The 15,465-nt window shown below is 32.4% G+C and overlaps 2 protein-coding genes across 2 annotated transcripts; both read right to left on the reverse strand.

Moving 5' to 3' along the window:
- Nucleotides 1–219: 219 nt before the first annotated feature.
- MRS44_009704 (uncharacterized protein) lies at nucleotides 220–847 on the reverse strand (the record flags this gene model as incomplete). The annotated part of the gene is made up of 2 exons (XM_046278632.2): nucleotides 220–248; nucleotides 298–847. 2 exons carry the CDS (start codon nucleotides 845–847, stop codon nucleotides 220–222), a joined length of 579 nt encoding a protein of 192 aa, XP_046131865.2.
- A 1,411-nt stretch (nucleotides 848–2,258) lies between these two features.
- MRS44_009705 (uncharacterized protein) lies at nucleotides 2,259–4,845 on the reverse strand (the record flags this gene model as incomplete). The annotated part of the gene is made up of 4 exons (XM_065620271.1): nucleotides 2,259–3,500; nucleotides 3,745–4,210; nucleotides 4,383–4,443; nucleotides 4,671–4,845. The coding sequence occupies 4 exons, from the start codon at nucleotides 4,843–4,845 to the stop codon at nucleotides 2,259–2,261; spliced, it is 1,944 nt and encodes a 647-aa protein (XP_065476044.1).
- Between the last annotated feature and the right edge of the window lie 10,620 nt (nucleotides 4,846–15,465).

Below are 15,465 nucleotides of genomic sequence, written 5' to 3' on the forward strand. Positions count from 1 at the left end.
TAGTTTGTTTTCATGTCTCACCAGGGCAAATAAAATAACTCAATAGACTTTATTATAAGCTCTCCTCCACCGGCAGCATGTTCGATTCATTTAAATCCCTGGAAACCACCCTTCTTGCAAGTCCTGCTCCAAGATGCGCCACCCGGGCGTTTCTTGTTCCTGCCCGCCTAAAGAGAGGAGATTCCAGCTCCCCGTGCAAAGTCAGATGCTGGTCATTCCTTACTCCTTGGCGATTACAACAGTGGTGACTGCATATTGTTAGCCAACTGTTCCACAACCCATGATTGGTTTACCTACCCTCTTGAGAAATGACAGTAATCTGTGGGACCAAGGACTGATCAATAAACTGGGCCAGATCGACGCGGCCAATATCCCGAATGAGGCCGAGTTCGACGCTGCCGAGTGACAGCCTGGACAGGTCCAACCTGTCGAAGATGCCCGTGCTGGCGATCGAGAGGAGAGTCGAGAGTTGCTGGAACTGCAGCAGCGACTCGAGACTAAATTCCTTGGAAGTAAAGAGGTCCTGGAAGATGATCACGTTGAGGTTGTTCCTGCGACCGAGGGTCTGGAACAGACGCAGGTCAAGAGAGTTGACTTTGAGCAGGTAGTTGAGATCAATCTGGCCGAAGGCAAGCTCGTTGCCACGTCCGCCCTTGCGACCGTCGCGTCCGTCACGATCCTCACCACCGTCACGGCCTCCACGGCCATCGCGGCCATCGCGACCATCGCGGCCGTCGCGTCCGTCACGGCTTTCGTTGAGCGCGGCGCGGCCCTGGAAGGCGGGGAAGCCTGGCGCGGCGGCAGCAAGAGTGGCGAAGGCCGCAACAAAGATGGTGGAGAACTTCATCTTGATGATTTGGATGATGTTTGGGCTGGGTTGTGAGTGAGTGGGTATCGTCCGAATTAAAAGAATGATATGACAAGTCGAGCACAGCTCAGAAGATCAGAGAATGTTTGTGGTTGAAGGAGTGGAAGCGAATAATGAGCCCAGCTGGACAAGTCAGTTTTCCTGCGTTCGTCTGATGGTACGATAGATGGATCTAACTTGCCTCGAGAGAATGAATGAAGGCGTTCGACACAAGGCAGATGATGGAGCTGTAGTTTATTTCCAAGACATCAGGATGGACATGGCATCTTTATGTAGAAAGAATCCGTGAAGTGAATCGCAACATTCCTTGCCCAGATGAATTTCATTCTCACGTCTAGCACATAACTTTGGTCGATCGCAGGGCTGCGTCAGAAAACGAGCCCCCTCTTACCGGAAACATCAACTCCCGGAGGGGCCTAAGATTGACTGCGTATGAGAGGTACACCTCGTCACACCAACAAGCGCACGCTAACAAGGTAAGACACATGGCTACGGGAAGTTCAGAAGCCGAACAAGAAAGTAATTAACCTTACTTGGTGGAGTGCGGCTGGGCCGGGGGCACTCGAGGGCTTGGTGGGACGTCATCGTAAGTTGATGGCAGTATCTGATTGCCCAGCCGTTTCACATCACTTCCTGTAATTCATCGGATGGCCGGAACGTTCTGCACTCTGCGCCTGCATAATTCTAAGCCGTCGATCCAACAACGGGACGGCACCGGAAGATTGATGTGGCCTTGCCTGAAGTCCCCAGTTATTCCTTGTCTGTCAGCAGGGGTCAAGTCGCACGATGACTCGTCCCGTCTTGGATTGGACGATTCGCGTTTCGGCACATCGATGGAGAAGCACGGATTGACGCGGAGCGGCATCGCGTGTCTCAGAGCCGCACCAGATACGACGCTAAGATGGACTAGGAGTTACGGGTTGCAAATTTGTGGGAGTTTTACTCATCCATAATTGTCCACTTACCAAGCACAGCCAGACATACAAGTCGAACAGACGGTTCGCCACAACGCGACAATGCAAGTCAAACGCAGTACGTTCGACTCGGATCGACCTCACTCGACCCATAGGAACCACAAGTATATACACGCACTCATTACACTGGCTATAAATACAATTTGGTTACACTTAATAAGTTTGAGCATATCACCAAACTTGACTCTCACCCAATTCAAAACAACGCCAGCATCCCCTCTGCCAACATAAACCCAGCACGACCGGTTTATCCCTTAGGAATCGTCACGATCATCACACGTTGATAGCTCTTTTTCAGGGGATTTCTCGTGTTACCTTGGACAATATCTGAACGCAACGGCTGCATCACTCTCCCGGCGGCAAAGTGTTAAGAAGTAATATGGAAGCAACGTACCCCTGTTCTCATTAGCTATCTACTAGGTAAATGTATACACTCGAGAAGGCAGGTCCATGGTTTGCCACATTCCCTTGACTTTGTTAAGAACTTGATAACTTGGTTCTTCTCCGTTATCACATTCGGGCTGGTCTTGATGCTCAAACTTCGCTCTTGTCGTGATAATACCATCTCTCAATGTCCGCCCTCCAGCTTCACCAAGTGGCACGATTGGTGCTTGCAGCGCATCGTCACTGCTATTATCAAGTGGGAGTTTTTCCCTCCTTCGTTCTGTCAGCTTCATCTCGGATCCTTTACATGTGGAGCTTGGTTGAGCGGTTGGAATGCTGTGTGACTGCGCTTTTTGGACCACCCAGCATATCCTCATGCTCCTCATATCTGGATGTGGCAGGATTTCCCATTCTAAGCTGTATACAGTCGATACAAAACACGGTCCGTCCACGTCGAATACAGATACCAGAGTCTCAACACGGCGTTGCTCTTCTGAAAAGCTGTGTACTCCGGTGCCGGAACAAATGAGGAAAGCCATCATAGAACCGGAATTGATGATTGGGAATCCTCGTTGAAGTCCTCCTTCCAGGTAGCTAGAGATGATGTTGTCTTGAGCAACGAAACCCATCACTTGTCGGCTCAATTGCCGGCCCAAAATGGAATCGGGCCCCTTGTGCTGGTCCTCCCTGGCTTCTGCATTCGAGGAATCCGGATCGTCACTATCTGGGTCTTCCATCATTGTGATCGGGTTGGTGCTGCGTTGATAACGTCCAACCCAAAGGTATCCGTCTGGCATGATGCGGTCAAACAACCAGACCTGGTGATATTGCATGTTGGGGCCTTTGTCCAATTGCAGGGTCTCAAATGGACGTGAGACAACATCGGGGTGATCAAACAATACTTCAGTGACTTCATCTAGAAGAGGAGGGTTATCCTCAAGCTCATCGATACGCATGGATTGCCAAATGCTGTTGGCTGTACGGATCGCGCTTGGCATGGTGTCCTGTTGACTCAACAAACATCGTAGGAAGTCAAAGAAGATCCTGCCAATGCATCTCTGCTTCTCCGGCTCCGCTTCAACCCGCTCGGCGGGTAAAAGTGAAAAGGCATGGACCCCTGTATGGTTCATGCCATTCCAGATTTCAGAGTCATCAGCAAGAGAGCCTCTCTGCAGGATCTCAAGATTCGCTCTCCTGATGATATCTGACCTCGCAAAGTGCGCCGAGAGTGAAGCACGACGGGACTGATACGCTTCATCCGTTTCGTCTTTTAGCTTATCGAAAGCCAATGCAATGCACTTCATGCTTGCCCAAGTCTCTGCCGCTTAAACTTCACAGGCGTGAGGTCTACTGTTTCTTCAACCTCCCAGAGGTAGGGAGGGAAACGGTTCATTGCAGAACTGTCAGTGTGAGGTTTAACCCTGGCGCCGAAGAAGCCACGCGCCGTGATATGATTTGCTGCATTGGAATTGGTGTCGAATGGATCAGCCAAGCAGGGCTATCTCTGATTGTCCTTACCTCAGGCGATACCCGTGGGTCAGCTGGAGGCGCGTAAACTTCAGGTATGAGGAGCGAGAAGTCGCCATTCAGAAGAGCCACCCGCAGTGATTTGCATTCCCGTTCGATGGAAACCGTATCCATAGGAGTCTCATAACAGCACATGTTGGCCATGATTGCGATACGGTCCCTCACATCTCGGCAGCCCCTGGTCCTGAGAAGCGTCAATGCCCCGGCTGCGTCCATCCGGTATTGTGTGTTCTGGAAACCACTGGTGTGGAAAAGTGAAGCCTTGGTCGGAAGACTCGTCCCAATCATCACAGCTGGAAATAGTTGCCCGGCCTTGTCCAGAACTCTCTCATTGCGTTCCGCAACAGCTGGGTATTGTAGGCTGACACCAACAGCAAGCCAACGTGAACGGCGCTGAATGACTTGCTGAGCAGACTTGACGAGTTGTTGGAACTCAGTCACCTGGATGCAGAGGACCCTAGACTTAAGACCGCGCTCTGCTGGATCTAGGGAATGCCTCGTGCTTCTTAGGCGGCTGTGGTTAAGGCGGAAGTCCCAGGGAATTGGCAACATCCACAGCCCAATCAATAACATCGTCGAGAGCACGGTTCTTCCGTGTAGTCTCATCCAAGTCGCGGACTTGCTAGTACCGCTCCTCCTGGATGTCATTGCCCTCATCATCTTTCTGGGGGACAGGCCAGCAGTACGACACTGCAAGGAAATGATAGCAGTTCTGGTTCAATCCGGGCCATGACTGGGAAAAGTGATCCCTCGACCTAAAAAGGCGGAACTTTTAGGGTTTCCATCTGTGAGGAAACTCTGGGCACCACAGGCAAATCGGGCACTCATCCTCCTGACTCGTTGTTTGAGCCTGTTTGCCTTCACCGTTATCGTTAGTCACTCCGTCTCCTCGTGAAATCTTGGAAATATGAATTCACTGTCGTAGTCATCGTTGTCACCTGTGTCATCATAGATCAAGAACTTGCAATCTCTCAAGGCCCAGGCGAACGCGTCAAGCCTTTCCACTCGAAACTGGGCGATCTGAGAGATCTGCTTCGTCTCGGGAGACCCAAAAGGAGCAGTGTCCGGGTTCTGAGCGGCGTCATCTCTCATTCTATCCATGACATTGGTTTCTATCGAGGCTTGGAATGTACTTGAAGTGGAGGCAATAATGGTGAGTGATCAGAGCTCAGCAGAAAGCCGCAATACTAGGACGTTTTATAAATGATTTCCACTGTAGGATCTCGCGAAATCCGGACAACCTAGCGTCGTCATGAATTCCATTTCAATCAATTAGCTAGCAGTATTTCGACTGTTTCACAGATAAACGTGGAAAAGCGGAGCAGTGTCTGGATTTCGCAAGATAATTCTATTGCTCGCCTCCGAATGGACGCATCAGTCAGCCTTGCACCGCCTTCTTGCCCTTTGCCCTCCCACAATGTTATGTAGATATATGCAGAATGTCATGTCTGCATGAATCGCTGCCTAAGTCGAGTTTCTAAGGGGTGCTATGTACGTATTTATCTATTTGAGCATTATCGTTTGAGGTTGGTCAGAGCTGGTATGGATTGTATTCCAAAACTCAATGTCGCAGTTACCTTTTCAAAGACGTATACATTCAGTCCAGCGTATGTACCTGGAGGTGTTCGATAGCGCCATAATCAGGGGGTCTGCCTAAACGGCACTCGTGGTAGACACAATGATTCTCAGACGATTCATTATCGGTAGATCGGGTGGCTAACTGCAGTGTATAGGTGTCCAAGTCGCGAGAGCACTTGTGGCCATATTGGGAGCATGCTTCGGACCAAGGCATAGCTGACGCGTCGTGACGTAGGCAAGATATTTTTGTATTCTCCCCTCTAAAGGTCGAGGATCAGGCTCCCAGAAATCAGGCTTTAGCCATAGAACAGATGACTGCCAAGAGTAAGCACAGCGCCATAATATGCACTCGAAAATAAAATAGTTGGATACTGTTTGCATGATAGACACTCTCACAAAAGATCAGCTTCAACGATGGCGTGATCCACACTTGGTGGGGCCTCAAAATCAGCCATCCCCGTTAGTTATTCTTCCTGACGGGGGGTCTACTAATTAGGAAAAGGACTATTAATTTAGAAAAGAAAGATATATTAGCTTATAGCTAAATTACTATATATATGAAAGTACCTTTATTTAGAGTATTACCTTAATATTTATAAGTATATTTTTAACTTATATATAACTAATATTTAATACTTTTTTAAATATTACTAAGTTATAATTTTAATATTAAATTAAGAGGTTATAATAAAAAGAAATTAATTATTTAAAAAGAGAAATAATTATATTTTTTTTTTTTTTTTACTCTTAATAATAATAAATAATTTAATATTATTATTATCTTTAATCTTATAAATTATCTTAATTGTATTTACTTTAAAAAAAAATAAAGATTTTTATATTTAATATTTTTATTTATTTAAGATAATAAACTTTAAAGCCTTTATAATAATATTATTATTATAATAATAAGGCTATAATATAATAAGCTCTTAGTTTAATATAAGCTTTTTATATAAATAAAATTAATAATAAAAAATATATTATTAATTAAGAAATATTATTAAATCTAAGTATTAATAATAATTAGCCTTAAATTATTAATTATATTATTTTTTTTATTATAAAAAGGGTTTTTAATATTTATCTTTATAATTATATATTTTATTAATCTTAACTTTTATAATATTATAATATATATATAATTAAACTTTATTATTTATTATTTAATAAATTTTATTTTATTAAGGGTATTTTTTTTTAAAAGGTATTTTTATTTCTCTTATTAAGCTATTTATTAATTATATTTATTATAAGTAACTTATAGTCTTATATTACTAATATAAATTAGCCTATATTTATATATAAGTAATATCCCTCTAAGAGGGTTAATTATCTTAATACCTTATTTTTAAATCGCTATAGCTCTTATATAGCCGCGATATTATTAAATAAGAGTATTATATGTACCTTTTATAATTTATTATATATATAATTAATAAATAATATAATAATAATATTAAAGGTTATAAAGACTTTTAATTATATCTAAATATATTTAAAATAGTATTTTATTATATATATATATAAAAGAGGTATATTTATATTATCTTAGTAAAATTAGCTTTTTAAAATTAGGGTTTAAGAGTTATTATAGCGCTATAAAAATTAAAGAAATTTTAAAGAGTTATTTAATAAAGATAACCTTTTTAAAATATAATTAAGTAAAGTCTTTATTATTATTTCTTTTATAAGGGATAATAATAAGTCTTTAAGGTAATCTAAGATAATTAAGGGATTATAAAGAAATAAATTATATTTCGCCTAAGCGCTAAGGATTATAAATTTCTTAAAAATCCTTTTTTTAATCTCTTAAAAATAAAAATAAAAGTTAAATTTTCTAAAATTAATAATACTATTAATAATCTCTTAATATAATATATTTTAATACTAATACTTATATATATTAAATATATTAATATTAAGAGATTAAAAAAATATATAATATATAGAGGTAACATACATATATAGCGAACCGGATAGCAAGCAAACCAGACAAAAAATCCCTTAACCTATACCTTCTCTATTTAATTAATTAATTCTTAACCACCCAGTATATCATAGTCTAATAAAGAGGTTAAAATCTTTCTTATACTTTAAGCCCATTAAAATACCCTAAAATTAAGTCTTAGAGGTACCGCAAAGCTCTACTAAGTCAAATATTTAATACTCTTTAACCGATATAATAGTATCTAAGCCCGAGTTAATATTATTCCTAATTCACGCCGACTATCTAATCTAGAGGAATAAATCCTTATTCACTTTATTCTCGACCTAGATTCACGAGGATTTCCCCCTGGCTTTATAGTATTAAAGAAATAGCTAATTAATTACTTATCGACTGCGATGCGCTACTAATCGGCACGCGTTAGGCTTTAAACTTTATCAAGTGATACCTAGACCTCAAGACGCGGTTTTTTTAGAAATATAACTACTAGAGAGCTAAGTGCGAAGATTTAGCTATTATCCGGAAGTGGTTTACGCTTATGGCGAATATAATCGCAAAGTATGGCATCTAATTAGATGATTTCTATAATATTAATAAGACTGGCTTTATAATAGGCATAATTCAGAGTAGAATAGTCATCACAGGCATAGATAGGCGTAGAAAGCTAAAATTAGTATAGCCTAGAAACCGGGAATAAATTATAGTTATTTAGGTGATTAATGCGGATAGCTAAGCGATCTCGCCATTCATCATCAATGCGGGCCAATATTACCTCGCTAATTGGTACCGAGATAGTAACCTCCCAGGCGATTAGGCTATTACAATGACCCAAAATAGCTAAACTAATAATAATACTAGTCTCAAGTGGCTAAAGCACTTTGACTGATATATAGCTAAGCGATTAAATAATTACTATTATCTTTTAATCCTTAATAGCTATAAAAGTCACTACTTAATTAAATTCGAGAGATATTATAAAGAGAATAAGATTATTAGGCTTTATATATTACCTTATTTATCTTATATACTTTAGCCCCTTAATATTAGGTACTTTAGTATACTTAAGAGCGCTTATGGCTAAGAAATAAAATATCTAATTAAATACTTTATAACTTATGTTTTAAAGACTAAGTTCTTTCTAGCCTTCTACGCCGTATTTTAGGCCACTATAATAGAAAAGAATATTAAGTTAGCCTTTAGAGGGGCTAGGCTTATTCCTCTTAACCCAGAAAGTATAGTCTTAAAGCTTAATATATAGCTATGGACTCTAATACTAGCTAAGGAGGTAGCTAAATCATCGACCCCTTAGGTTTTAAAGACCCCAAAGACCGTGCTTAAGGCTTAATCTTAGTTAAAATACCTTAAGAAATAAGTTATAAGGCATAAAAGTAGCTCCCTAGAGTTAATCCTAGAAGCTATATAGTCTTCTTCTAAGGGAATAAAGATAATTATATATAAGGTTACCTTACTTAAGGCTAGGGTTAAAGAACTTAAATAAGTAAATAAGATACTAAGCCGGCGCTAGAGGGCAAAAAGGACCTAATTATAAAAAAGAGGGGTAATAATAGTAGAGGAAGGAAGGCAAGTAATTAATTAAATAGATATAGATGCGTAGGTAGTGGCAGAATTATTAAGGAGTAGTGGTTAAGGAAGGTTAGCGCGACTAGGTATTTAGTATTATAGTATCTATAGTAAGCCCGGCTATAATGCAAGGATATATTAGGTAGTAATTAAGATATCTAGGGAAGAGTATAGCGAGTAGTTTTAATTAATTAAATAGCGCGCGGTATTTTTATAGCGATTTCTATCTTAGAGGTTAAGAAAAGTATCTAGTTTACTTGCTATCCGGCTCGCTATATATGTACGTTAAGGGAAAAAATATAATATTATATTAATAATAAAAAAAAAGATTTCTTTTATAAAGTAATTTTTATAACTATTTATAAGAAGTAACTTAATATTACTAAGAAAAATAAGTCTTATAAGATACTTAAAGTAATAAATTTACTTATATAAAAGAATATTTATAATATAACCTATTAGATTAATTATAATAATTACCTTTTTATTAAAGTTATTTTAAATTATTAAATTAAAAAATTAATACTAAGAAGAATAAGAAATAAAGTAATAACTTTGCTAATAATAGATATTACCTTAACCCTTATAATAAAGACTAAGTTATAAGAGTTAATTAAGATAGCCTCTTTAATAACCTTAAAAGTCTATATAAAAGTCCCTTTTTTAAGGTATTTAATCTAAAAGTTAGTCTTATTAAAGTTTTAGGTATTTTTAAGCTTTATATTAATATTAATAATTATATCTTTTTAGCCTTTATAAAAGCTAATAATATAATTATAATCTTATATTAATTTCTACCTTCTATTATAAGTATTACTTTTAGTCTTTTTAAATATATCTCTATAATACCTTATAAAGCGCTTAGCCTAATATCTTAAAGAAGTCTTATTACTATTACTTATAGCTTTAAGTATTATATTAGCTTAATATTATATTATATAAAGTTATATATAATAACCTTATATAATATAATAATATGCCTAAGTTAATATTATATTCTCTTTTAATATTAATAATAATATATAATTATTATTATATTTAATATATAAATAGGCTCCTTAAAGATATAATTATAATCTCTTATATAAGACTTATAGCTATTATATAGCCTTTATAATAATATAATAAAAGCTAACCTTATATAAGTAAGTAGCTATAATAATATAAGCCTTAAGGTTACCTTTAGAAAAGTAAGAAAAATTAAGCTTCTTAATATATAGATTAATTTATTTTTAAATAATATATTTTTTACTTATTAATATATCTAATAATATATTTATATTATAAATAAATTTAAAATTATAAATATTATAAGCAAGTTATATTATAAGGTTATTAATAATAATATTACTAAGTTATACTAATTTTATAATAAGAAGGGATTAAAAGTAAGGTTATATAATAAATTAATTATAATATAAGAAATATTTATTAAAAGAGAGGTATTTTAATTAATAAACCCCTTATTAAGAGGAATAACTAATAGGGATAGCTAATTTTAAGGCCTTACTTATTAGATTAAACCCTATATAATAGCTTAAAGGGTAATTATATACTTTTAATATTAGGCTAAGTAATCTCTAAATTATAAATATATTAAGCCTAATTAAGAAGGCTATATTATAGCCTAAAAGAGAAAAAAGAGATTCCCTTAAGAATAATAATATAAGTAATATATATAAGTTTAAAAATAAGCCTAATTTATTAATAATTAAGAATTTTATATATAAATTAATAATTATTAATTAAAATATTAAATAAAAAAGTATTTATTAATTACTTTTTAAATAATAATAATAAATATAAATATAAAATTAATATTTAATAATAATTAAATTATTTTATTTAATATTCTTAAGATAAAAATAAAAAACTAAGATTTATAGGTTTATATTAATCTATTAGCTAGAAATAAGCCTAGCCTTATATTAAATCTTTTTATAAAACTAAATATATAAAATATAAAAAGAAAGGCCTAAGGACTAAGGTAATAATTACTAAGAGAACCCCCTTAATATAAGGCTTAAATATTATTTTTTAAAAAAAGAATCTCCTCCTTAGGGCTAATATAAATAATAGCTAAAAGGCTAATAAAATCTTAAAAGTCTTAAGGCTAATAATAAGAGGCTATAAGGTCTTAGGGTATTATTAAGTATATATCTATAAATTAAATAAATATAATAAGTTCTTTAAGGTTAAGGTATACCTTATAGTTTATAAAGACTAATAAATAAGAGATAACTAAGATATATATATAGCTATACTTATAGATATATTATTTAAAACCCTAATAGCTATTATTAATTACTTTAATTATAAAATATTATAATATAATATAATTAATATTTATATATATATCTTATTTAATACAAATATCTTTATAGAGATATTAAGGAAATATTAAAAACTAAGTAAAGTATAAAAGCTTTAAAAAGCCTTATATAGACTAAAAAGGTTTCTCTTATTATAATAATATTATTTTAAGAAAAATCTCTTAAGTAATAATATAAAAAAAGTATTAAATAAGAATTATTATTAAATAATTAATAATATTATTTTATTCTTTTATATAAATAATTATATTTTTTATTTTTTAAAATATAAATAAAAAAAAAGTAATAATATTAATAAAAAATCTATAAGAATTATATTACCTTAAGAGAAGAAAACCTTTTTATTAATTTCTAGAAATAAAAGTTATATAAAACTAAGAGAGCTATTAATTATAGCTCTCTTAAGTTATTTATATTAATAAGATATATTATTTTTTCTTTAATACCTTATCTTAATTTAAAATAATTATCTTAATAATATAAAAAAAACTCTTTTTTTATAATAAATTAATATCTCTAAGGAGTATTAATTTATACCTAAGAAAAGTAAATATAATTATATATACCGCGGTAATAACTTAGTTAGATATTACTTTTATTATAAATAAGCTTATAAGATTTAATTAAAACCTAGGCCCTTAATATTATTAAGCTATTAATTAGGTCTTATAATATTTATATTAAACTAAGGATTATACTATTAGCTTTAAAGTAAATTAAGAATTTAAAGAAGACATATTTCTTATAGCTATTAATATAAGCTTTATTAATAATATAAAAAATTAAAAGAGCTCTTAAGTATTTATTATAAGGCTATTTAAAGAAATAATTACTTAAAAAATAAATAAATAAAATATAATTATTATATTTATTATAGAGATAAAGCTTTTAATTCTTTTATAAATTATTAAAAAGGGTATTTTTATAAGCTAATTATTATTTACCTTAAGAATTAACTTTATAAGACTAATAGCTTAATAAGGTTTAATAATATTAGTTAAAATTATAATTTAATATAATAATTAATAAATAATTTATTATATTAAAATAAAGCTTATTTAATTATATATAAAGCTTTATTATATAAATATATATAATTATTAGCTAAGGTAAGAGATTAAAAAGAAATTTTAAAATAAAATATATTTTTTTAAATAAGCTTATTATTAATAACTTAATAAAAGTATTCTTATTAAATAAGTTTAAATAATCTTATATTTAATTTAGCTTAAAAGATATCTTAATAAGGCTATAATAAAAAAAGAACTAAGAGTTATTAAATTAATAAAAAGAAAAAAATATATAATTATATAATACCTTTATTAAAGCTATTAAATTAAAGCTTAAATAAAGAAATAAAAAGCTAAATTATTAAATTATTAATTATAAAGGCCTTAATAAGAGAAATTATATAATTATATATTTTTAATAAAAGTAAATAAATTAGAGCTTAAAAAAGGCTATTAAAATTAAATTATAAAAAAAAGAAATATTAAGTAAATAAATAAAAGATATAAAATATATTATAAGTTTATTATAAAAAAAATATAAGGCTTATTTATATTAATAATAATTAAAGCTAATAATAAAATAAACTCTTTTTAATAAAGCTAAAGGCTTATAATATTAAAAGACCCTAGGCTTAAAAAAAAAAATAAATATAAAAAAAGAAATTAAGAAAATAAATATAAATAGCTTAATTATTATTAAATAAATTACTACTTAAAGAATTATTCTTATTAATAGTAATATACTACTACTAAGAAAAATAGTTTTTTAGAGCTAGCCCTAAGGTAATTTATTTATAAATATTATAAACTAAAGGTTTTTTAATATATAAAATAATATAATTAAGAGCTAAGTTATTATAGTAAAAAAATAAAAATTATAAAAAATTAATATTAATACCTAGAGTTAATTTATTAATATTAACCTCCTTAAGATAAAAAATATTTTTATAATTATTAAGTTATAAAATAGCCTCTTTAAGAGTATAAATAAAGGAATTATTAGAAATATATAAAGATATAATAATTATTATATAAAATTATATCTTAGAAAAAAAAAAGCTTAGTGCTTATTTATAAAATATATAAATTAATTATAAAAACTTAAGGAAAAAAAAAAGATATATATTAATTATAAAAAAAAGAGGGCTAATAATTACTAAGAGAAAATAAGCTCTTAAAGTATTATTTTATCCTTTAAGGTAGCTTTAATAAGGGTACTTAAAGCTAGCTTAATTAGGTACTTAAGAATTAAGTTTTAAGTAAAATTATAATTAATTAAAGTAATAATTACTTATTTAATTTAATAATAAGATTAATTATTATTTAAGTTATTATATTATTATTAGAAGTTCTTTATAGCTATTTAATAAGCCTAAGTTATACTTAAAAGCTCTAAGGGTATTTATAAAAGATTAATAAAAATAAAAAAAAATAAAGATTTTAATTATTTATTATATTATATCCCTTATAATTATAATTATAAAAAATATAACTTTTTAGTTTATTATTAATTATATATAATAAAGTAAAATCTTAATAAATTTAAATAATATAATAAAAATATAATTAAAATTATAAAAAAAATAAATTAACTTAATAATATATATTATAAAAAGAGATATATTAAAAAATAATATTAATATTTAAATAAAAAAAAAATAAAAAAAAATTATATTTAATTAAAAATTAATTTTTATAATATTAAAACTACTTAGGCTTAAGTATTTTAAGCTTTTAATAAGAATTAAAATAAATAAGTTATTATAAGTATAAAAGAAATAAAAGTAATTTTATTTATATTTAAATAATATAAAGACTTAAAAGAATATATAAAAATATCTAAGCTTTAATTAAAAGCTATTTTAATAAAAAAAGCTATTTTAAGATAACCTTAATAATATTAAGGTAATACCTTTATATTAAAGGGGCATATTAGATTAGACCTTATATAATAACTTAGAGGGTAATTATATACCTTTAATATTAGGCTAAGTAATCTCTAGATTATTAATATATTAGGCCTAATTAGGAAGGCTATATTATAGCCTAAAAGGGAAAGAGGGGATTCCCTTAAGAATAATAATATAAGTAATATATATAGGTTTAAGGATAAGCCTGACTTATTAATACTACTAAGCACTCTATTTAGAGCATTAAACCGCGCGTTTTCTCATTACTCTTTTAGAGCCTCTCGTTTGTCTTCGCTGGCTATAACACTCGATCGAGAAGTGGGTGATTAGCTAGGTCGTGAATCAGGCTCGATCCGATTCACCCTTTGAGTAGGTAGGTAGATTAATCCTCTATAATTCTCATAATTTTAACTCATCATCGTAAGCGGGTTTTTCATGGCGCAGTATCCTAGCCACAGAAGAGAACTCAGCTGAAACTGAAGCTTGATTTGTCGAGAACGAATCCCCCCGCAAATCTCCAAATCTTGGCAAGGCCCCTAGTTTCCAGGAACATCCGAGTTTCTTAACCCCGGGAAGAAAGGTCCGTCGCAGTGTATAGTGTGAGAAGATATAGGGCCGCTCAAGCCTTTGGTGCATCCGGGGCGCACTAAAGATACGGGGATATTCCCAATGTCTTCCGGTATCAAAGCCCCTTCCGTAGGCCCCAGTGTTTGATTCAAAACAATGAAACGGCCTTGATGAGAGGATGTAAGATATACCTATAGCTAAAAGCTATAAGCAGCTCGTCTTTCCCGCCCCGCCCCTTCTCTGAAGCCTCCGTGGAAGATGATAAGCACCTGGCGTCTAGCGGATCGTCTGGGAGACGTCCGAAGATATCTGCTGATATATCTTGACAAAGATTTTTGTGGAAGCCGGTGATATCTGTCAATGTTGGTCTAGTTGTGTCTATATCCCATAATGGGGATATACTTTTAGCCACATAGCGGCCGTATTCGACATCAGTCTCGTATGGTTTGAACCACTGGCGGTAGAGAGCGTCCGAAGAGTGGACAGGAGACGCTTTGCATAGTCCAAGGTTTACCTCTTGTGGCTGCTGTAAGCATAAGGGTTGTCAGATCGAGGCTGCTCTCAGCAACCCGATCTGCAATTTGTTTTATCCAGTCCGAGCCCTAAACAATCACGTCTTGGGAGACAAATGACCAGTCCAATGTGATTCAAAATACTACATGCAGTTAAAGAAAATGGCAAAATCCAAGCACCCCCGACTCGTGTGCGTTTAATTACTCCAGGTGCGTATTAATTAGAACCAAGTTGATATACCCGTCTATTGTCGAAGGGAGGTATAGATCTGA

This window comes from Fusarium solani (assembly GCF_023522795.1).
Source record: "Fusarium solani strain SB1 chromosome Unknown bctg00000006, whole genome shotgun sequence".
Lineage (NCBI taxonomy): Eukaryota > Fungi > Ascomycota > Sordariomycetes > Hypocreales > Nectriaceae > Fusarium > Fusarium solani.